The sequence below is a fragment of the Pseudopodoces humilis genome, chromosome 2 (assembly GCF_049639895.1).
Source record: "Pseudopodoces humilis isolate 2021_Gansu_Grassland_sample_001 chromosome 2, ASM4963989v1, whole genome shotgun sequence".
Classification (NCBI taxonomy): Eukaryota; Metazoa; Chordata; class Aves; order Passeriformes; family Paridae; genus Pseudopodoces; species Pseudopodoces humilis.
In genome coordinates, this window is record NC_142201.1 from 109803873 (window position 1) to 109826811 (window position 22939).

At 43.2% G+C, this 22939-nt stretch overlaps 1 protein-coding gene across 2 annotated transcripts in view; it reads right to left on the minus strand.

The window, feature by feature from the left end:
• Positions 1 to 22939, minus strand: part of PTGFRN (prostaglandin F2 receptor inhibitor) — a 66079-nt gene that overhangs the window by 12513 nt on the left and 30627 nt on the right. For both annotated transcript variants that reach the window (XM_005524190.3, XM_014253601.2), the window contains 3 exons: positions 20339 to 20722; positions 16677 to 17102; positions 9033 to 9452 (listed from right to left, as the gene is read on the minus strand). In XM_005524190.3, the coding sequence (XP_005524247.3) occupies positions 9033 to 9452; positions 16677 to 17102; positions 20339 to 20722 (1230 nt within the window). The remainder of the gene's footprint in view (positions 1 to 9032; positions 9453 to 16676; positions 17103 to 20338; positions 20723 to 22939) is intronic.

The following is a 22939-nucleotide window of genomic DNA, read 5'->3' on the forward strand; positions in this document are numbered from 1 at the left end:
GGGTTTTCCTTCAGGCTCTGCCATAGATAGCTTCTTCTGTAGATGTCTCAAAGCCCAAGGGTACAGTAACTCCTTCAGCTGCAAAGTGGTGATGATATCAGTGAAAACCATTAGACTGTTTTGAAACACTCAGATACCATGACAACACTGAGATGTTTTAAAAGACTTCTGACATGTGTAAGTTAAAAACCCAAAACATCCCCAAATTTTGACAAAAGCTGCATCTCTTGTAAAAAAGTAACAAAATCACAACTCCTCAGATATGCCAGCATTGTTAATACTCTCTATTTCACAGGGCAGAAACTAAAGAATGTACCAAAATGCCTCTGTTATTTCTCTACTAATCAAGGTGAAGGAGACAAGTAGAAGGAAAGCTGATCCCAATGGTGACCTCCAGGATGCCTTTGGGGGAAAGAGCCAGGGAACCCAAGAAGAAACCTGGGACTCAGATTAAGAAGTAACCCTTTTTACACTCCCTGGACTCCCATTATTACTTGGCTTACCTATTTCTGGCACAGCAGCAGCAACAATAAGCACAGAAGGGTGGCTTGGAGGGAGGAAAGAAAAGCTGTTTATTTTCTCTCCTCCACTCTTACCTGCTAATCTTTTAGTACAAGAACCCTACATTTCAAATCCAGTGAAGATCAGTGGCAAACAATACTTTTAATGAAGAATACTTCAGGAAATCATCCAAAACAACCCATTTGTGCCTTGCCCTCTCAACAGGTTTCTGTGGAAAGCTACACTGATAGCTCACCACATGGCATACACTCACCCCCCACATAATTCCCAAACTGAGATTCTGGAAAGAAACTTGGATGTATCATGAAGCTAGGGCTTTAATTTTTGGTGCTGCTTTTCTAGACTACAAGGGCCTGGCTTGTTTTGGTCAAGAGATAATACACAGCATAATAAGAAATTATTTCCAACTACAATGCAATAATTACTTCTCCAGCTTTCAAAATCCCCTCTCCTCCAGTTTCCACCAGTCCTCTGCCCCAGAAGCAGTTGTACTTTTGCACACAAGGGGAGTATGCAGACATATAAGAGTCTGACACCCATTTTGACACTAGAAGGTCTTTCTTAAAATTAACAGTGCAAATTGCCCCCCCAAACAAGGATAAAAGGGTGGCAGAGGTGCAATATATGGATTGTACATGCATTATCCACCAGCATGTTTATGCTAGAACATATTTAAGGAAACAAGAGAACAGAATACTGAGATCAGCTGCTCAGGTAAGTGACTTCACAAGCAGGCTGCAGCCCTAACTTAAGATCAGCATGATGGAATCCTTTTCCTAGGAGATGAACAGAGATTAATCTGAATGCTTCCTCAGCATCTATCTAAACTGGTTTTGTGTGAATTCAATTTGTTTCCTGACATTCACACATACAAACCAGACTATATTCCTTGCAGCCTATTTGATTATTTGTCCTCAGACAAATCAAGACATTTTCCATCCTTTCATTTGGAGTTGGGCAGACAGAAGTTCAAGGTCCTAGGGGATTAAAGGCAGCATGGACCAGGGCACTCCAGCCAACTATAAGTAGAAAAGTCTCAAGCTTTGTGTGAACTGTCAAAGAAAAGAAACAAAGAGACTGTCAAAATCTGCTAGGAACATCCCTGCATTCCCAGCACAGTCCCTCTGCTGCACTGATCAAAGGCAGAACAGTCCCATAATAATCCTGATACTGTCCATAGCTCAGTCTTTCCTAAATCTATCCTGCAGCAAGTGGGGTGACATCACATCAGGAATACGGGACATGCTCTACTCCAGCAGACAGGCTGGGTGCTGGGAGGGGCAGAGCAAGAGATGATTCCAGCTCTGTCAGGCAAAGAATGGGCTACCTTACCCCTGCCCTGGCAGGTTAAACAAGGAAAGGCAGAGGGCACATGGGATTTTTCAGGCCTTATTCTAGGCTGGAAGTCCAGGTACCTCCTGTATTGAACAGACACTGCCTTCAAACCCTGTCAAACCAACAAACCACTAATGTGGAGCGGAGCCAGAGCATTCCTGGACACTGGATGTCACAAGGGTAAAAGCTGAGCTTGGTTGGTCACTCAATCCAAGGCCATGGATCATGGAGATGCAGCACTCCCAACACACTCCTCAGTTTGGGTCAGCAAGCACTTCTCCACCGAGCCTCCCCCATGAAGAGCCAAAACTTCCTAGGCAGGAAGGCTCCAAGGCATCAGCTGCATTGGCATTTCAGGATCATGCTTCCCCTTGGGAAGGCACAAACAGGTCCTTCCCTTTAGTTATTTACCTATCAGGTAATATCTCTGGCAAATTACTATCTTGTCCTCCAGGGAGAAATCACTGTCCTGTGCTAGAACTGGGTATCAATAAAGAGTCAAGAGAAGTGTTGGGGGTTGTGCTCCTCCCTCTTAAGCTAAAGAGGGAAAAGAACATTTAATTATTTATTTTAAACCTAAGCAAGATTAATTACGGTGAAAGTTCCTCAGTTCAGTCTCGAAAACTGTGTGGCTGCAACTTCCTAGGGTTATATGTCTTCTTTGGGTGTATCTTGGGCCTCTTGCCCACATGACCCATGCCCTGGGTCTCAGGCTGTCCTCAGACATGAAAGGACAAAATAAAGCACCTTCAGAGATTTATTCCCTCCCTTAAGAAATCTGAGAAGACAGGAGGCTGTCTGAGTGCCCCATTCCCCCACCCAGTGTTCAAGAGGCCCTGGATCTGGACCACACCAAGCAAGGCTCAGAACACAAACCCCAAATACTTTTCTCAAGTTTTTGCCCTCCAAGACAAAACAAACAAAAAAACCACACAGAAAAGAGGCTGAACATCTCAATGCCAAGGTTACAGATACAGGCACGTGGTAAAACGGGCAAGTCCCAGCAGACACTGATGACACTGGCTCAGGGTCCCAGCACCATCACGCTCAAGCACTTACAGTGTCACTGGAAAGGTTGGGGAGGTGACAGGAACTCTCTCCTTCAGTGAGATATGAGTTAGTGCTATACCAACACCAAGAAAAACAGAACTCTGCAGATAACAGACGATGTGGCTTTGGCCATCCTGCCACCTGCATTTAACAGTTTGAAGTACTCTTATTGGCACCTGCTGGTCACTCAGGAGAACAAACAAACCAATTTAGTTTCAATTGCAGGGCTGACAGATCAAGCATGACCTGTAAAACTCATCAAGAACAAAACAAACTTAAATGCTTAAAAAGCTGTTCATGAGCTTGAAAGCTGAGAAATAACTGGATTTTAACAACTTCAGATTTGAAGATAAGTGTCATTCCCTCAGATAATTTGGAAGCAAAAGAGCACAGATTTACAAAACAAAGCAGCATTCACAATTCTAAGAGCTAAGCGTCACAAACTGCCATATTCTGCTGAGATCTTTGATTTACAATAAGCCAAAATATCTGTTCCTCACTGTAAGTAAGGCCTTAAGTAAGCTTAGATAAAACCCCCAAATAAGTTTTCTTCTTTATTAAAGTAATAACCATTTTATATTAAAAAGCATCTGCAGTCAGGATAGTGAGAATTCTCAGAGCACTTCTTGACTCCTAACACTTGAAAAACACCACACAACTTTAAACAGAAAGTGAAGAAATTGAGGTTAGAAGTTTACTAGTACAAAACCAGAAGTGCTTAAAGAGAAACTTGCTTCCAGAATCAGGATTTGTTCAGTGTACTTTTCTCTGAATGTTCCCTTTTATGTTAGATCTCAGTGCTCAAACTGTTGATTTCACGTTACCAGGAACGTATCTCCTGGAGCCAGATCCTATAGTGATACAGTTTTCAGCTAAAAAGTGCTATGCTAATTCTTCTACATATAAAAAGGAAAAAGTATTTTCAAGTTGAACCAAGATTTGTTTATTACTTTGTCCTCAATCAGATTCACACTGAAGGGGCTGCAGGGTGGGAAAGAGCTGGTCAAGTTGATCGAGTTAATTTACTCAACTTAAGAATTTACAAATTGGAGACAAATTCTGAGCCCTCTTTACATGATGTCACCACATTTTCTACCCACCTTCCTTCCCTGTTCAGTAATCCAAACACTAAATCTGCAAGAAAAATGGGAAAAGGAAAGAGAGTAAAACCAAGAGCCAGTTAAAATCCAGTTCTGTAACAGAAGAGATCCTCATCATCTAGGGTCCTAGGTGATGTTTTGTCTTCTTTGATTATGATTTTTCCCTGTACTTCTCTGCAGAAATAAAGTATAGTCTCCCCACAGACAGGAGCTACTTTTATTTTCCAGCCAAGCAGAGAAGAGAAAGGTCAAGTAATCTGATGGCAACAGAGACCCAGGGCAGACTGTTCCCTCCAAGAAGTCCATGCCCAGTCCATTACTGACCAGGGGGGCTGGAATTCCTGCATGCAGCTTCCCTGCTTCCAATCAGACAGCACCACAGACCACAATGGGAAAAACAACTGATGCAACCCACAAGTTCTGCATCGTCCAAAATATTACTCATCTCTGCCCTGGCACCAAATCATTCACTCTTCAACCGAGAATTCCATGACCTGCTTTTCTCCAGGTAATGAGTTTCTTCACCTTCACTTTTCCAGACCCCTGCCCTTTCCCAGCTTCTACGTGAAGCTGTTCCCTAACAAGCTTTACCCCAAGCCTCATAATGGCTGTTACTGGAAGAAACCCTCAGTAGTTAAGTCTGTGGTTTCTACTTCCAGCTACAAATTAATGCGCACAGGCACAAAGGCACACAATGACAAAGCACGTTCCTGCCCATTAACAGTGGCTGGAAAATACCAGCATTTCTTGCCAAAGACTTTCTGCTGCACTGCTTTTCATTCATTTCCGTGATTAAGCTTTCTTTCCTTTAAGAAACTTTCTATTCACCCTTCTTGAAATTGAGTATCTCTCGGGGTCATTGGAGGGCATCATTTCATTTTAATTGCAAGTTCAACATCAATACGCAGCTCGTATTTCAGCAGCTCTTGGTTTATCTCAGCTTCTTCCAAAGTGAATGATAATACATTGCTGTGCAATGAGCTCACATGCAGATGTAATCCAGAGTTGAAGATTTCATTGAGATATTTCCCTTACAAGTTCTCCTTTATTTTTGCCTCTCCGGAACTTTCTACCCTCTGCTGAGTGGCACAGAGCAGAAACAGCTCAGAGCACAGCCAAGCTCCAAATGGCTCCTTTTCATAACACACTCATCAACATGAGATTAAAAGCTTCCTTCTCCCTGCTTCCTTCAAGAGAAAGGAAAGTAAGTCAGTTCTGTGGAAATCCCTGAGAGTGTGTAGCAGGCAAAGACATTCTAAACACTAACCTGGGTTGCCCTGTTCATGGTGAAAGGGTTTGAAAATTAAAGGACAAATGCCGAAACAGAGTTTATGAAGTTGGCTTCATACACTGGAATGACAAGAACAGCAAGAGACAGAAGACAGGTGTGTTCCAGGCTGAAAGAAAGGCTGTGTACACATGCATCAACCAATAGCTTGGGAGGAGAGAGGATGCACTGGAGTAGAAACAGTGCAATGAAATTAAGAGAACATTTCAAGACAGAAACTGGCAGCTGCTCTTGTTCCTCACATCACTGAGCAACCTTTTAAAAAAGACATGGCAGAACCTCTCTGTCCTACACTGTGAAGACAAACAAAAAAGCACTGAGGAATATTAAATTCTTCATATGGGACAGCTTCCCCTGCCCTCCAGATAATTTTGCTTACAGCAGCTGGACAAAAGGCATTAGTTCCAAGAAACTGGTCTAGTGATCCATGTTATTCATGAGGTCATACCAGAAGATTCACAAGATCCTCTCTGGTCTTAAAATATATCCAGCAAAGAACAATCTGCCATTGACCGAATATTTGAAAACTAAAGCCTAGAAGGCTCCTCCTCACCACACTCCCGTACCCTTGCTTCCAGTTCTTATGGTCTGGTGGATAAAATTTGTTTTTTAGTTCTGGATGTTTCAAACAAACACCTTTATATGAACATTTCAGATCATTAACCAAACGGAATAAATACGTCCCTTTGCAACAGCAAGTGGAGAAAGAAGAGAGGAGAACTCTGCTTGCAGCCAGCAAGTTCTGCCTTGGATGGAAAGAATCTGAGTAAGACATTTTCCACAGATGTTCATGGAAAAACATTTCAGAGCACTGCCACATTTCAAACCTATTGTGGCAGGAAACACTGAAGTTTCACGTGTGCAGTCCCCAGCTCATATATGAAAAGCTCACAGGCCCCTGCCACTCAGGGAGATCACATTGCACAGTGTGTATGCATGCTTAAAAAGCCCCCTCTTTGAAACATCACTCAGCTCAGAGAGATCTGTGAGAGAGTCAAATCGGAGAGGAGGATTTCCAGTCCCAGCAAGCCTCACCATCCCCCATCAAAGGGGAATCAATAAAAACAACTGAGAAAGAAATTCCTCCTAGGACTAAAAGCTTCATGTAAAATCCTTTAAGGGCTTCCTTTTGCTAAAAATGCTGCTTCCTTATTGATCCCTTCCCCACTCCAACAGCCATGATGGAAGCTGAAAATGCTGCCCAAGCCCAAGACTTCAAAGTATGGAGGAGACTGGAATACATTCTATTTTTCAAAATTACACTGTATTATATTCCCTCCAGCAGTTATAGGTAAGTTGTATTTCTGTTACACTTTGAAAAAAATCAGTGCAATTGACCCCTTAACAGTTTTCCTATCCAGGACAAATGTAAGATCATCAGAAGATACCACACCCCACCCTCCCTACAACTCAGGATTCAGCACACTGGTGCTTCCCAGCTTTTTTTTTCCCCCAGTTGCCTGGAAAGCTGCATGCCCCTCTTTTATCCTCCACCTTTCCTGTTAGTATCTTCCCTCCAGTTTTGGGGAAATTCTCCCTGCAAACATGGAGAGATATTTCACCATGCCCATTAGGGAAATTCTGCCTTTCACCAAGCCCATTAGGGAAATTGTGGCACCAACTGATTTTTTCTGAAGAACAAGTTCGACAGCTGCTTGTGCCACAGGATGCAAGAGAAGGGTGTGATATCTGAGCTCTGCTTTCATAGCAGCTCCAAAACTTTACATTTACCTCTGGCTCCCTGACTCAGTCTGCATCAAAGACAGGAGGCTTCAGCAAACAAAACCAAAGTAACACACCGACAAAACATCTTCTGTCTTGTATAATTAATTCCAGATGATTCCCCAAATAGTAATTCCACAGTTGGTTCATTCTAGCTGTGCTCATGGCATGTTCTCATCGTGCCCAAAGGTGAATATCCAGCCGGGATATCTGAGTAATAACTGAAGGACACAAAGTTCATCTATCAATTAAAGAAAATTGCAGGTATTTCAAGACAGATTTTGCTACGTGCCAAGATTATTTTGGGAAATAGCATTCCAGCAAATTGTGCCTGGGATCTCATTTCTTTCTTCATTCTTTTGTGAAGAATGAAAGGCTGACAGGGCTTCAGGACCACCCCTCCCCCTGCTCCAGCCCTGCTACTGGAATTCACACATTCCCAGGGCACTTCTACACGCTGCCTCCCTTTCTTCGCTCCACGCTCCAGAAATCCTATCTGGGTGAAGGGGCTGGGAGGAGAGGCTGACAGCAAAATAAGTCAAGACTACAACACGCACACTTCCCTCCCTCACATTGCTCGCAGGTTTCCCTCTGAACATTGGGTATCAAAGCATCCCAGCAATGGATGGGAGGTCCAAGTGACACAAACAACGTTGGGAGAGGCACCATCCACCACTTTTGTGCAGGAAGGCCTCCACATACGAACTTGGAGGGGAAGGCTGGGGCTTGGGGCTTATTTTATTTTTGCTGGTTTCTTTTATTACCCCCTTTGGAAATACTACTCTCCCACTGTGTCTGACCCAGATATGAAGAGCAATAAGGCTAAAACTGCAGTCCACTAAACCATCTTGAGAAATTACCTAAAACTGAAAGAAGCTGAGTCAATGTCCTCTGTCTAGCCAGCTTAGATCAAAGCTGCATCTCAAAGCTTCCTATAAAATGACATCCTCGTTGCCAGGCTGTCCTCCTATGATCTGCCCTTGTCCTTTCCCCAGTGTGCCATATAAGCAAGTTCAGATCCTAGGAACCACATCATCTAGAACAATTACCTTAGTTGTGGATCCAACCAGAAGTCAGGCTGCTCTTGCCTAGACACAGACACATCTCCTAAATATGCTACAGCCTGTTACTACCAGCAGAAAATGAGCATGAAAGCCCCATCAGCTCAAAACCCCACCAGCTTGGTTTATCAAATCATGAGAGGAGCCCTTTACTCACATATGCACCAGTGTTACAAAAACAGCTCCCAGTGCACTTCCCAATAATATAACATGACAGAAGTCAGGGTTAACATGCATCTCTGATGATCCAAATCAATTCTATTTGTCTCTCCCTCCCCCCAACATTATATCAGGACCAGAATATTTCCATAGAAAAGTCTCAACAGGCAGGCTTTGTTACAGCTGAAGGTAAGGGTTTCAGCAAGCAATAGAGGAACAGGATGTCCTTCTGGGTTCTGAAATTCATCCCAATTTGTGGAGCTTTGTAGTTCAGCCACGAGGGACCTCTAAGGTCTTGCAGTGGCAGGATACACTGACTGAGATGGCTGAAATGTTACCCTGACCTGACCATTTTCTGCAATTACATCAACAGCGAGGTGTGCGCAGGGAATTTAATGCTATGCTAATAGAGTCTGTTTTGGAACAGAAATCCAGTTTATATTTATGTTCTTCCAGAGCAGCCACTACTAACAATCTAGTGATACAGCTGGCAAATGCAGCAGCAGTTGCTCCATACTGAGAACCAGCTCTGAGCCTGCAGGACCATAAAAGCTGCATTAGTAGAGAAAAACCCAGGGGTTATGATTACAGCCAATTCATTAAACATCTTTCTGTAAACAATCAATAGCACAAAGGACACAAGTACCACCAAAGAAGACAAGCACAGCCCTCAGCCATCGCACCATTTGTTCCAAAGAGTATGTATTTCTGAGACACGGGGAAATCAATGGGAAAGCATCAGGGAATTCTCTCCCTTTCTGGCTTAGACACACGGCTGCCAGGCTCTGTACCAACCTGATGTCTGGAAGTCTATCTGGATAGGGTTGGATAAGCCATTCACTGCTTCACGCCACATGCCGCCACCGCCTGGAGACCAGGCGGTTACCACGCAGCGGTACAGCCCAGCATCAGAGATCTGGGTCTGGTACATCCTGTAGCGGAACTCGTTCTCCTGGACCTTCTCCAGCACCACCCCATCCACACGGGTCTGGTCCGTCCAGTCTTCCAGCCGCACTACCGAGTCCTGGTTCAAGGAGATAATGCGCGTGGTTCCGTTGGGGTTCGACTGATCCGCGAGGGGCTTCTCGGCTGTGATGAGGACGGAATAGCGCGGGGTCTTGATGTTTTTGGAAGATACTTTGCATGTCATCTCAAAGGTGTGGCCTGCTACAAAGAATGGCTTCAGTTTCACCGCCTCCACTGTAAGCGTGTAATCTGAAGAGGGAAGGAAATAAGCAGCAAGAGAGAGTTAGCAAGTAAGTACAGGTATTTCTGCAGCACCATTCAACCTAGAAGATTTTACAGACAGGCAAAGTTCCTTTTTTGGTGGAACAAATCCCAGCACATTTATCTAAACATGTGGACAGCCCAGAATGCTACTCAACAGTGCACACACACCCACAAGTACACAACAGTTTGGGTCAAGATGCACAAATTCAAACACCAAATACTGAACAGATAATAGAATACAGAGGTTGTAAAAAGACAGGATTGTTTTATTCACGAGTAAAGATATTAGACAAAATTCAAAGTCCCAGTTTTATACTGGATCTGGAAGAGCAGCCTCAGTGATGGGGCAATACAGGCACTGCTGAAATACTCATGACTAATGACAAAAGCTGCCACTCACTGAACTGGCAGCACTTAGTGTAGCATCTTTTATTTTCTATGAAAATACACTCCTAACAGCAACCCAGACACATTCAGCTGAAAACACATGACAAAAGTTTGTAGTAACAGAAGTCTCCACCCCAGGCATCCCCATATACACACACACCCCTGTGCTGAAATATTTAGGCACACCTCTGCCTCCTTGTCAGTCTTTCCTCCCCTTGCTTCTCATACATTTACTGTCATACAAGCCTACCAGAAGCCTTGACATTTCCCATTTGACACCAAGAATTCCAGCAACACTTACTGCTTAGTTTCCTTCCTTTCTCTGCTGGCTCCTCAATCCCAAGAATCCCTTAATTACTGGGTTTGGGAAAATTATACATCTCGGAGCACAGCTCCAAGATACACAAAATAGAAGCTCACAGTGAGAAACTGAGAAAATGTGGAGTGACTGAAATCAGAATCAGATAAAAGGAAAGGGAGTTGCTAGTTTCCTGGCATTGTGATGAAGAGACACCCTGTACATCAAGGTTGCTCTTAAGGAAGGGAGGGCTGGGGCAGAATACATAGAAGTAACAGTATTGCAAAAATACAGCCAAACCAACTCTCTGGACTTTGTTGCACCATAGCCTGCCTTCCTTCCTTTATAAAAGGAAAAAAAAATAGAGTGTAGATCTGTTAAAAAACTCCACAGAACCTCTTTATGCGAGATGAAACTTCTCAGGAAAAGGGAAATAAGCAATGGTGAGATTGAAACACATTTCCCAAAATTGAACTTAAATGCAGTAATATTTATGTCCTCCCCACAAGAGCAACAAGATACTTGTCAAGATTACATTTTGCAGTGTTTTGCCTTCAAGCAGCAGTTTTCACAATGAGTAAACACAGCTCACAAGATGAGAAACCCGCTATGACAACTTTAAATCAGTACTGTATAAAGCAGATCACAGTACAAAGCTATATAAAGAAACAGCGGGAGCAGTGAAGGCTGAGATGCTTCTAGTGGTCTAGCTGAGCACAGAATTATTTGATACTCCACACCAAACCCCCTCACACCTCCAACCACTAAGCAAGTGACAATACAAGAGCTGCACATTTAGGCACTCAGGGTACAATCACAAATGAAGATTGTATAGAGTCAGAGTCATTCTCCTCTCCCTTGTGAAAAGACTCATCAGATACCAGATTCCAGACTTCAAAACCATTTTTTCCTCATTCTGTGTCTATGACACTGATATTTCCTTCTTCATATGGCTGCAGTATTTAGGAGTCCAGCACAGATCAGCTTTTCACATATTTTTAGGAATATAGTAGGCAATTATATTTTGTCCCAAAAGCAGAAGCACAAACAGCTAGTTATACTTTTCTGGCACATATTGTTCTTTTCTAGGCCATATGAGGAGGCTCTGGGCAAAAAGCCCTCCTTATTTAATGTTCTTTACATTGTTGATCTTCCCATCAGAACACTGGGTCCTAGACACCAGAAAGGAAATTTTACATTTGGTCTCTGATATATGTGCTGAAGATTAAATGCCCTCACAGGTTCAGAGCAGTTCAGCTACAGCTGAGAAAACTCTCCCTACGAACTGGGCTTCAAAAACCTTAACTTCCACTGCTCCCTGAGCCACAGGTCAGGCAGCAGCAGAAAGGGCAGTGTCCTGTCCCCAACAAGTACAGAGCAAATTTTGTTCCTTGACATCCTTTATTAGTTCTCCATTTGAGGGCAATAGCAGATATTTTTACTAAGTATTTCTGCTAAAGGAAAAGGAGAAAGGAGTGGTGGTAGCATGGGATAACAGCAGAAATGCCCTTGGTAGAGTTTGTGGAAGAGAACAACTGAGGCCCAGAGATGCAGCTGGAGAACAGTGATAGAGCTCAAAAGGGTTAGAAATTAGGATGCTGAACAGAGAACAAGGAGATGAGTCCTTTCAAAGCATTTTTCTACCTTTAAAACCCCTGAGATCCTTAATTTGAATGAACATGCAAGGCAGAGGCACCCCCTCTTCTGTTAGACTGTAAGAAATCTAGAACAGAATAGAGAAAGGGACACACAACCCATCACATACAGGTGCTGAATGTTTCTTTTTGCAACTAAGTCAAAAAAAGATCAAAGGGATGTTTCTGTATGTGCCATAATATTAGAGACCTGCATGTGTAGCAAAGTAAAACAACAACAAAAAGGCCCATATCCTATCAACTACAAAAACCTGGGTCACCATTCTTAATATTCTGGTTCTGTGACAATATTGTTCTCCTTCAGTAGCAGCAGATGAAATGTAATTAGCACTCCTTCACCCCCACCTAGAAAAGCATGTAGCTAGCTGTCTGTGTGTGTAAGAGTGCACATTATGAGAAAGAGGGCAGCCCAAAGATTTGGCACTTATCTTAGAAAAAACAGTAATCTGCACAGAAAATTAAGAGGGAAAGGAAAGTCTCTTCATGTTTCCCATGTTAGCAGAAATTACTCATCAGATCTCACAGCATAAGATGAGCTGGAGAGGTCAAATTAATGTTTTCTTCCAAGAACTGCAGCCTAAGGTCTCATTTCTAATCTTCTGGGAATTGCCAAGGAAGAACTGTGTGTCTTAACCACTACTCCAGACACTTGCCTGTCTGAATTCATGCCTGCAGTCCCATGTGGAGTCTCGTCTCCTTCTCGTAAAGCTCCATGAATGAAAAGCACAATAAAACACACCCTGCTTGGTTATATACAGGAGGCTGCAATCTGCACTTTATTCTGGAAAGCAGTAGGGGAAGAGTTCCTAAGTAAACCATACCCAAAGCTTGGGCACTACTCCAAGACAGAGGGCTAGCAACAGAAGAAACCCTAGCCAAATGACTCAAATAAAATTTGAGTAAACTGTACTTTGGAGCCTGGCAGTGCAAGTTTCTGCCTTCCATCACTGGCCAGTCCAAGTGGTTACGCCACACTGTAATTCTCCTGTTGCTCTTCTACCACAAAGTGCGTGCTCAGCTTCAAGAGCACTTCCTGGGTAGTGACCAAAACCAGTTTTCACCTAATCAATGCCAGGCAAATTTCTAGAGAAGCCAAACAGCTACAAGGGCAAGGAGACTTTAGAAAACAGCAAACACCTTCCCTGCACTGCTCTGACACCAGCTGGAAAAGCAGCACAACAGCCAGGGCTGACAGCAACCTCAGGGCCTCATAGCACTACTTGAGGCTGCTGACAAGAATCTGTGTTCATAGGATGCCTTGAGAAGGCTGACCTAGAACAGAGGCTAGAGAGAGTTAAAAATAAAGTAGGTATTTATTGACAAGCCTTAAAGGACACACCTTGGGCAGTACAAGAGCCTGGCCAGGACTACACCCCAGATGGACCCAAAATGGTCACAAAATGGACAACTGCTCTTGAGGCCTCACATTTGTATAAGTTCTGGTCCATCTGCATTATCAGAGTTAATTGTCCAACCACTGCTTCAGATTATGAAGTCTCACCCTTCTTGTTTTTTATCTTCAGCCCACCATTGTTTCTGCTTTTGGTCCTGAAACTTGGAACAATTGTCCTTAGTATCAAGCTAGAAATGGAATTGTTTTGTCTACCTGCTCTGTGAAGAGAGCTCACTAACACTTCATCTGAAGCTCAAAACTACTCACCTAGGGAAAAATATGAAAGCCAAAACTTAAGGCATCACATAAAGGCCCCTTCATCCCCCAGTGCACTACCAAGGCAGCAAGTACAGCGAATGCAGCAGACATTGAGGCAGTGACAGCTTTGCTATGGCAGGAGGAGCTGGCTGTACAACACCCCGAGGTATAAGTGCAGCCCCAGCAGCTGTGGAAGCACAACAGGCACACCAAAGCCTACACCCAAACACATGAACTACACCTAAACACACACCTGACCTCAGGATCTCTTGTCCCTACAGCCAAACTGGCACATACATACACCAGCTTAGTGCCATGGGGATTTCTTTGCCAAGGAGGAACTGTGTGTCTGTACTTCACCCCTGTCTGTGATGTATCAGCAATGATAAAGAAAAGTAAGTGGCAGACATATTATCTGTTCTCTACTGCAGGACTGTCTGAAAGATTAAGGCACCCTTGCTCCCAACTAAGTGTGATGGGAGGGCCTGGGCAAACATTTAGGACAAGTAACATTATGTTAAATATAATTATTTTGTAAATTAAAGACAGAAGTATTAACAAAACCGCAAATAATGGTACCTTTGGGATTTGGAATTTCAATTAAAAGATAATGTACTCTTCTGCTAAGTACTCCATGCAGATCCAAAGCTGACAACACTGGTTTAGGAAAAAAGCATTGATTCCACGTTGCACTGCAAACAGTATCTGTGTTCTAAATGTAACTCTCATTCAAATAAATAAATAAAGTTATCTTTTAAAATAGCATACTTTTTTTTTCTGGGTCGAAAGTCATTTACAGAGCTAATCAAAAAAGGTTTCCTCCCTTCCTTTACCCCTTTTAACTGACTGGAATTTGTACTCTAAATAAGCAAAACATAATACAACTGATGTTTTTAATTTCTGAGATGAGACAGAGATGCCTTCTTTGTCACCTTGGCAGGGGAGAAAGTAGAAGAGGGGAAGAAACATGTCAGGCAGACTATGTCAAAAACAACGGTGATCTATGATAGCAATTGGCTGCATTTGCAAAGCTGAGTAAGCAGAAAGATGTGTGAGCATTATTGGTCCCTGTAGAATAAAATAGAAAACAGAGACAATAAAACCCCAAGTTCAAATGGGCAAACACACAACTTATTACACAATGCACAAAAAAGGGGTTTTGACATCTTTATATGAAGTTTACATTTTGAATAAAGGCTCTGAACACTCCTCTTTGCTGAGACACCCACAGACACAATATAAATCCATTTCTCCCTTCTCAAGAACTCTGAACAATTGTTTTCAAAGTGAGATTTCTCCAACGTCCTCCCTCCAAAGCACTGCTCCAATGTCAACAAAGAAGATGCAAGCAATGAAATAGACGGAAGAAAAGTCTCTCTATAGGCATAAGCTATCCAAGGAAGAGGCAAATTTCTGTTCTCTCCTTAGGCAAACATGTGGGAGCCTGGCTGCTGGCTTTTATAAAGCACTGGGAGCAGTTAGGGACTCAAATCACCAGAGATACTTGTCAAAACAACAGTCAGAGAGCACAGGCAGCAGCAGATTAACTCCTTCATAGTTGCTGGCTCCAGCACTGGGCTCCCAGCCGAGTCTGGAGTTCACAGGAACAGGATATGACAGAGGACAGGGCACATGGGGAGAAGCATCTGGGGCTGTGCTGCTGAAAGAGGAGTTGATGGGTTGAAGAGAAGGGGAAATCAAACCTATATTTCATCCTCCCCACCCCATATACATATAACATTCATTTTCAGGAGGGGCAGGTTTTTGTAGGAGAGCTCACTTTCACGTAATAAATCCCCCAACCCCAACTTTTGCCAAGAGAACGTACTCCTCAGCACGGGGACTATAACATTTACATTTGTGCTGCAAAATTAGCAGAGTTTCTGGAACAAAACCAGAAACAAGGGAATGTTCACACCTGTCACGGTTTGTTTTCCCTCAGAAATGTCAACACAGGCTGAGACTTTTCAACTCCAGCTGGTCTCTCTAGCTGCTCCAAAGGCGACGATCCATTACACTGACATGCACATACACACACTCCGTGTTGTGGCATAACACTGAACTAATTGTGACCAACACTCAGCATTAATGAGACTTCTCAGTCCTGCTGGAAAAGCCTGCTTCAGGGGTAAAAAAAAAAAAAAAAAAAACAACCAAAAAAAAAGACCTTTCCCTGGACCACAGGCTTGGTCTGGAGATGCAGGGAGTACTGAGCAAGCAGCCCACCACTTACCACTTCTCTCTCCACTGAAGCAGAATCACAGCAGAAGATTTCCAATTTGCTGTTCAGGGATTATCCCTAAACAACTTCAAAATTATTTCAAATTGCTTGTCTCTGAAATATAGTTCTCTGCCTGTGGATGCCTAAGCTAGACTGTTAAACTATCTATGAAGATAAATGCAGCTTAGCTAAGCACAGATTTTTGAAAAAGACATTACATCCTAGGTTATCCTAACCTTTCTCATGCTCTCCAACAGAACCCTCTTGCATGATTCACTCTGAGCCAAAACTGTATCACTCTATAGCACATCCAAGAAACACAGATTCCATTTTAAACCACAGTTAAGCAACTTCAGGTAACTATTAAGCTTCTTAAAATGCTCCCAGAATAAGTTAAATACTGACTAGAGGTAGTCACTTCTGCCTAAAAAAGGTCAAGATCCAGGCAAACCACTGAATTACTTTGTTCAGCTACCCACTTAGTTTTTGATACCCTGGTTGTACTGTGCCCATGAACTTTCTCAGAGCTGCCTTTTAAACATGGGCTTAGAGAAGAGAAAAATAAAACCACATCTCTCAAACTGCCAGACAGAGAAGACAAATTGACATTCCTCTTTTCACCTCAGTAAAACCCTGTTGATAGCAGCAAGATGCATCCCAAAGAGACCAAAATACTCTGAGCCACGAAAGTGGGCAATGACCACAGCAACGCTGCTGGATGCCATCCCTGCCACTTCCAGCCCAGCTCCTGGAAGTCTCAGCAGCTTGATGGAATCTCTCCTTTGATGGTGTCTCTTCCTTTGCACTTCCACTCCAAACTGTTGCATAAAACAGGTAAAGTAGTGATGTAGTTATTCCCCTCCACAGATAAGAGGCCTTTACACAGGCTAACAGTGCTTTTAAACCTTCATAAACAGAGAACCCCATTTCCAAAGCCCATCAGCAGGCCTTCTGGTTGACAAGCCTGTTCTCAACCACCCAGCTGTAAAGTTCCTACCTTGTGTAGCCCAGAAAATGTTGACAGATGCAGAAGTCACTTCTTTGCTCTTGACCCAGCTGTTGTTGCGGTGCCTACTCCACGCTGAGATGACACAGAAATAATCCCCTCTGTCACTCTCTGAAGTCCACTGGATCCTCAAACTGAAGGTGTCAGCAGACTTTTTAGAGAAGATTATTTCCCCATTCTGAATCCGCTCTCTGCCCCTGTCCCCAAGTAGCAGGGTCCAGTCTGCATCCATGGAAGCCAGGAGCTCCTCTGCCACCACATCGTCACCGGGCAGGTGCTGCCTGTAGTACCAGGAAACGGTGAAGCGGATGTTCGCTTCGGTGTCCTGTACGTTTGTGATCCTGCAATTGAGCTCTGTGGGGTCATCTGAAAACTTGGGTGTTTTAGAGGCATTCAGGAACACGTCATAGTCTGGCTCTGCAGGAGAGGGAACACAGAAGAAACAGGTTAGAAGCTACAAGAAAGGAGAAAACACCAGAATTAATTAAAAGATACACTAACTTGTAACATCCAGTTTTAGCATCTGAGCTAAAAACCCAAGTGCCACGATCTGCATTTTTCTTACAAGACCTTGGAACTTGGACTCTTGTTCTCAGACTTGCACCAGTCTGACACAGGTACCCCTAGGTCTGCATTTCCAAACTGGATGTTCCATTTCATAGGTCTAGTCAGACCATTTCAGAAAAATCAGGACTAATGGATCTTGTTGAGCAAAATAATTCCTTCCTTAAGGTCTGTCCCCAGTAACCCACCTGTAGGTTCAGTTTCAACCCAGATAGCCACTTTTTCCACCTGTCAAATGCCTGGGGCAGCCTGCAGCAGGACACTGGTTATCCTCTAGCTTTGGACTGACCAGAGACACCCCACTTCCCCAATATTTCTCCAGGATAAGAGGCCATCTTCCATCTTGAAATGCCTTCTTTTCCACACTTAACCACCCCATTAATTGGGATGTCTACAACAGTTTGAGAATGGTAAAAAGCAGCCCTTTAAAAGGCAAACACTTCACCCACCCAGACACACAAACCAGGGGACACAGAACACCACTGGCACTGGCCACAAGCAGCACCAAGAGCTGAGCACAGTAAGTTTCAGTGGTCAGCAGTTTAAATACTTCCTAGGTCAATAAATACGAAGTAGGATAAGAGCTGAAGATGTGTAGATCAGAAAAAGCTTCACAGCTGAATAGAGAAGTATGTGCTGTACAGCTGTGAGGCTGGAATACCTCACGGTGGAAAATCAGTGCCTGAGTTTTATGGGTTAAGAATGGGGCTGCTGTATTTAAATCTGAAATAGCTGGCTGCCCAAAGCCTAAAAGCGATAAGGGAGCCGCATGACTATTTTCTCTCAGACTACAGAGATAGTAAAGGAAAAAGATTACAGCAAGAACTTCACACCACAAACGAAATACATATTTATTTACTAGTATGAGAGTATTTTTGTCTTGTTGTCTACTATAATTCAGAAAAATGACCTGCTTCCCAACTGTTCGGCCAATACTCATCACACGGCTTTTACAACCTAACTGTATTCAGCACTCTGTATTTATTTCCTGCTTTATGTTTTACTTGGCATTTTGCCCTCCCAGAAACAATTAACTGAAGCTATAATTGGGACAAAGAAGGCAATACAAGGCTAAAACTTAGGCTTAGCTCACCAATAAGCCAAGATAATAAAGCATCTTAATAGAACTGCTGTGGAAACTCTGTGTGCATATGCACTTTTGGACTGGAGATGTAAAGGATAAAAACAATTGTAGCAAACAAGCTGGGCTGCTTCTATGTCAGCCTGCAGAAAAGATCTCTCACCAGCGTCCTTGCATCTAGCAAGAACAAGGGCACCAATACACACCAGACCCCAGACAATCTGGTAATACAGACAGTGAGTTTCTGTGACATTAGGCAACATAAAATCATAAAAGGGCTGCTTACAAAGTCTGTGGTACCTACTCCCAGTGAGCATGTGGAGATTTCTGCACATTTTCAGGATAAGTAAGACAAAATAAAAAGAAAATGCACAGAATTTTGCTACAACCAAAGCACAGATTAGTAATGATGGCCAAACCCCACTTCTGGTGTAAGATCCTACAGCTACACTGCTCTTCCTTTCTCTTTCACAAAAGACAAATTTACACCAGGGCCTCATGATGCATTGCTCGCACTCTACAGCTCTCTTATGATCCTCACTTTGCCTCCCCTTCCACTCAAATAGAAGGCATTCAAGACCAACTAATATCTTCACAGCAACAAAGACTATGAAAGCAGATGCACTTCTCTAGACAGGGACACAAGAAGGAAAAAGCTGCAAGAATCCCAAGTTCTTACAAAACTGCTCGAGGTTTGTTTTATTTGTGGGCAGGGGAAGGACCCTAAGAAGAGAGTTTTCCTTTTGATAGCACCACTCCAGACAGGCACTTCACCCTGACAGACACTCAAACAGAGGATTTAGAAAGAATAAAAGGCTGGCTGGATAAACCTCATTCCTCCACTCTGTCAGCTGTCAAAGAACAGCCTCACTGACAATTCAACGACTTAATACTCCAGGAGCTCTTAACTTCCATTAAGGAGGAGTTGGTGAAATCTGGATGCAATTGAAAACCTCAAACACTGAAAATTTATTCTGCTTTCCCTCTCCCTAGCAACCAAGCATCTGCATCTGCTGGAGAGCAGATTTTATTTTCTCCTGTTCCCAAATAATGCTAAATTAGAATGGAAAGAGCAAAGAGTAGGCACAGGCACGACAAGAGAGCACACGAGTGTGCATCTGTACACATGAACACATGTGCATGACCACACTTGCACACAAGTGGGGGAAGGAGGGAACACTCACAAATTTAAGGTACAATGTGAATGGCTGAATGAGGACAGGAAATGAAGACATTAATCACTCATGCACTTCTAGTACACATTACAAGTGTACTTGGAGACGGCCACGGCTCAACTGCTCTGCACAATGCAAAAATGCAACGTTTAAAGTCATTGTCAATGGGATTTAACCTTACGGCACAGCTATTTACTGCTGAAAAACAGGCGCTCTATATGCTAGCCTCATTCAGCACATTCATGTTGGAGGAGCTCTGCCTTTGTAACTGGACAGTACCACCAGTTTCTCATGACAAGATGATCTGAAAGGGTACATTGAAAGGGTTTGGGCCTGGATGCTTGCATCCAGTCAGGGCTGGGAACAGGCACCAAGCACTAGAGTCTGCCAGTTCACATCCAGCTTCATTCATGCTTCCAAATTTTGCTTGCAAATTTCAGCAGGTGCAGATACCTTACCTACACCATTCTGCAACAACATCCTGAGTTTCACTGCCTCTAAATTGAAGCTATTATCTCCTCAAGAATAAACTACAGAACAGATTGGGTAGGCTGACATATCTAGACCTATCTGTAAAACAACAGGCTTTTAAAGTAGTTTTACTTAAAAAGGAGTTTCATTTTTAGTACTTCTCTCAGGTAACTTTATTTCTAAGGATATTTGCACAAAGAGAAATGTGTGTGAGAGAGAGAGAGATCCCTAGATATAGATAATAGATGCAAATAAGAGAACCATTCATGCAGAAGAGATTCTGCAAGGTACTCTCACTTTTCTGATGGAGTCAAGGATTGAGGGATACATTACCCAAGAAGTCCGACAGCACAATCACTCACCTAGTGCTGTCACCACCACACTGACTGGTGCAGAGGTCCTCTCCACCACCTTATGCCAGCTCCCATTGTGCAGGGGCACCCAGATAGCAGCCTCACAGAAGTAGTAGCCAGAGTCCTCCACATCCACATCACGCACCAAGAGGCGATAGGAGTTCCTGTCCACATGGCTGAGGCTGATGAGAGTTGAATCACTGACAACAGAATCATGGTCCATGCTCAGCAGGAGCTGAGCATCTGACAAAGTGTCATCAGGTGATGCAGAAAAATACCACATCACCTCTGCTTGGAAAATACCACTTCTGTCTGTTGTGATGTTGCATGTAAGATCCAGGGAGTCTCTTTCGGTCACAGACACATTGCTGGTTGAGATGACCACATCTAGAGCTTGGAAAGAGAGACACAAAAATTCAAACAAAAAATTTTTTTTTATTTGTTACTTTTAATAAACACAGTTCACTCTAAGTTATCCAGGACTTCACATTCTCTAACAGGAGCTTCTGAACAGGCTCAGTAGCCCAACCTTCAAATGCCTGTTGGATATTGAGCCGAGTGATCTATTACAAGGGCAATACACATTATCAGTCAAGCAAGGGATGTGTGATGAGGGCAGAGGGGAGAAAGGGAGGGAGAAGAGCGTTTTTATGACTCAACAGCAACTGGTCCATGAAGGCTTTCTCTCATCCACAGACCACACATTACCTCTGCACAGCAGGAAAACGTGTACAGGATTTTTCAGTCTCACAGGAGGGTCAAAGTGTTTTGGGACTGCCTCAAAAGACCAAGCATCTACAGGAATCACTAGGAACTACACTGGGATTCAACATGGCTTCTGCTGACATTTTTGAGCTCCTCAAACAGAGCAGATTTAGATGAGAAGCAGCCATGGCCACATGTTGGAGTCCTGACTGACCTCAGGTGTGCTGGAAAAACATGAAACAGAAGCAAACAGAAGGCACAGTAACTCCCTATACTGCTGATCTCTTCACTTACTGCTCAGAACAACACACACTGGGGACTTCAAAGCAACTCCAACTGCCACTCCAAACACACTTAGCAACCACTGGCCAGTGAATATTTTTAATATACATAGCCAGCATTCAAACAGGACCAGATACAGAACACTAAAAGAAAACCATGGAATCACAGTGTCAAGACCAGGCTACCACATGTCTTCACTTGCTCACTCACTTGTTCTACGCTGCCTGAAGATTAGATCTGGGTCTCAGTGCAGCACCATTCCCACAGCGTGTCATGCAGCTGCTCTTAAAGTCTCCACTGAGGCCAGTGGACACGGCTGCTACAGCAGTGGCTCTTCTCAGCACAAGCAAGAATAAAGATACCTGCTTTAAACCAGCAGATGTGTCTCTGCTGAGATTATGTTCTATTACATAAGAGTTCCCCATCTGCACAAACCTCCTCAGACTATCACCTGGAATTAGACAAAACACGTGAAGGCTAGAGCAAAACTGAGTAGTCAGAACTATTGCAAATAAAACCAAGCAATGCTCATTTTCACCCCTCACCACCTGATAACACAAAGCAGTCAAACTGGACAGAGGGTAGCAGGCCTCACTTGAGTGCTGAAACCAAGTCCAGACGAATCTCTCACTGGGACTTCCATCACTGTCTTATCATGGGATTGGAATCAGTAGGAAAGCCTAGCTAATTTAACAGGATAATACCAGAATACAAAATAAGACTCATCTGCAAGGTTAAGAGCAGCAATTCTCCAAGCAACATTTCTGTCTTCATGAAAGTGATGGGCATTCACAATCAGGCAATATATGCACATAGAGGGACTTGGAGAGAGTTTACCCATAGGCATATAACCATTTACATCTCAAATTCTTTTAGCATTCAAGTGCAGAGATTTTAGATGTCAGCACAAGATGCTCTTATACAGGATGTGTATATAGCATTTTGCTGGAGAATAACCTATCCCCTTTAGCATAACTTTAAAAAAGCCTTCATGCCCCTGACAAAGTGCCAGTGCTGCTTATGACTGAGCTTAAAATGAAGGCAAAAAAACATGAAGAAAAATAAATAAAAACCCCTATAACAAACAAACCACACACCCAAACCACATCAAAAAACTGTACCACTACTGGTCTTGGCCAGCCTTATGCTGTTTTCATCCAGTGATTAAACCCCACCTACTAAAACACTGCAAAAGCGTGACAAAATCAAGAATTACAGCTCTTAATTAGGTAAGTCCTGTGTCAGCAGAGAGTACCTGCAAGCTTTGCTGTGCAACAGACACCATGAAAAAGAGGGGGCAGATTGATCCTGTCAAATTTCACTGGCTAAGTACCACCAAGACGTTAAAAGACTCGTCCAAATGAGTCAATCAAAAAAATCCAGACTTTTAGGTTCTCCCCATAGTGATTAAAGGATTACAAAAATGAAAAGATACCCTTCCTGTCTGAACAGTTCTAAAATACCATGATAATCTCATATTTCTGAAAGACCATCAGTGCCTGTTTTTCCACCTATTGAGTGATAAGGTGCATCACCCCCACTCTCTCTCCTCCAACCAGCACTGATAATGCTAATGCAATCAAGTGCTTAGTGCATCTACTCCTGAAATCTGTATGGGCAGGG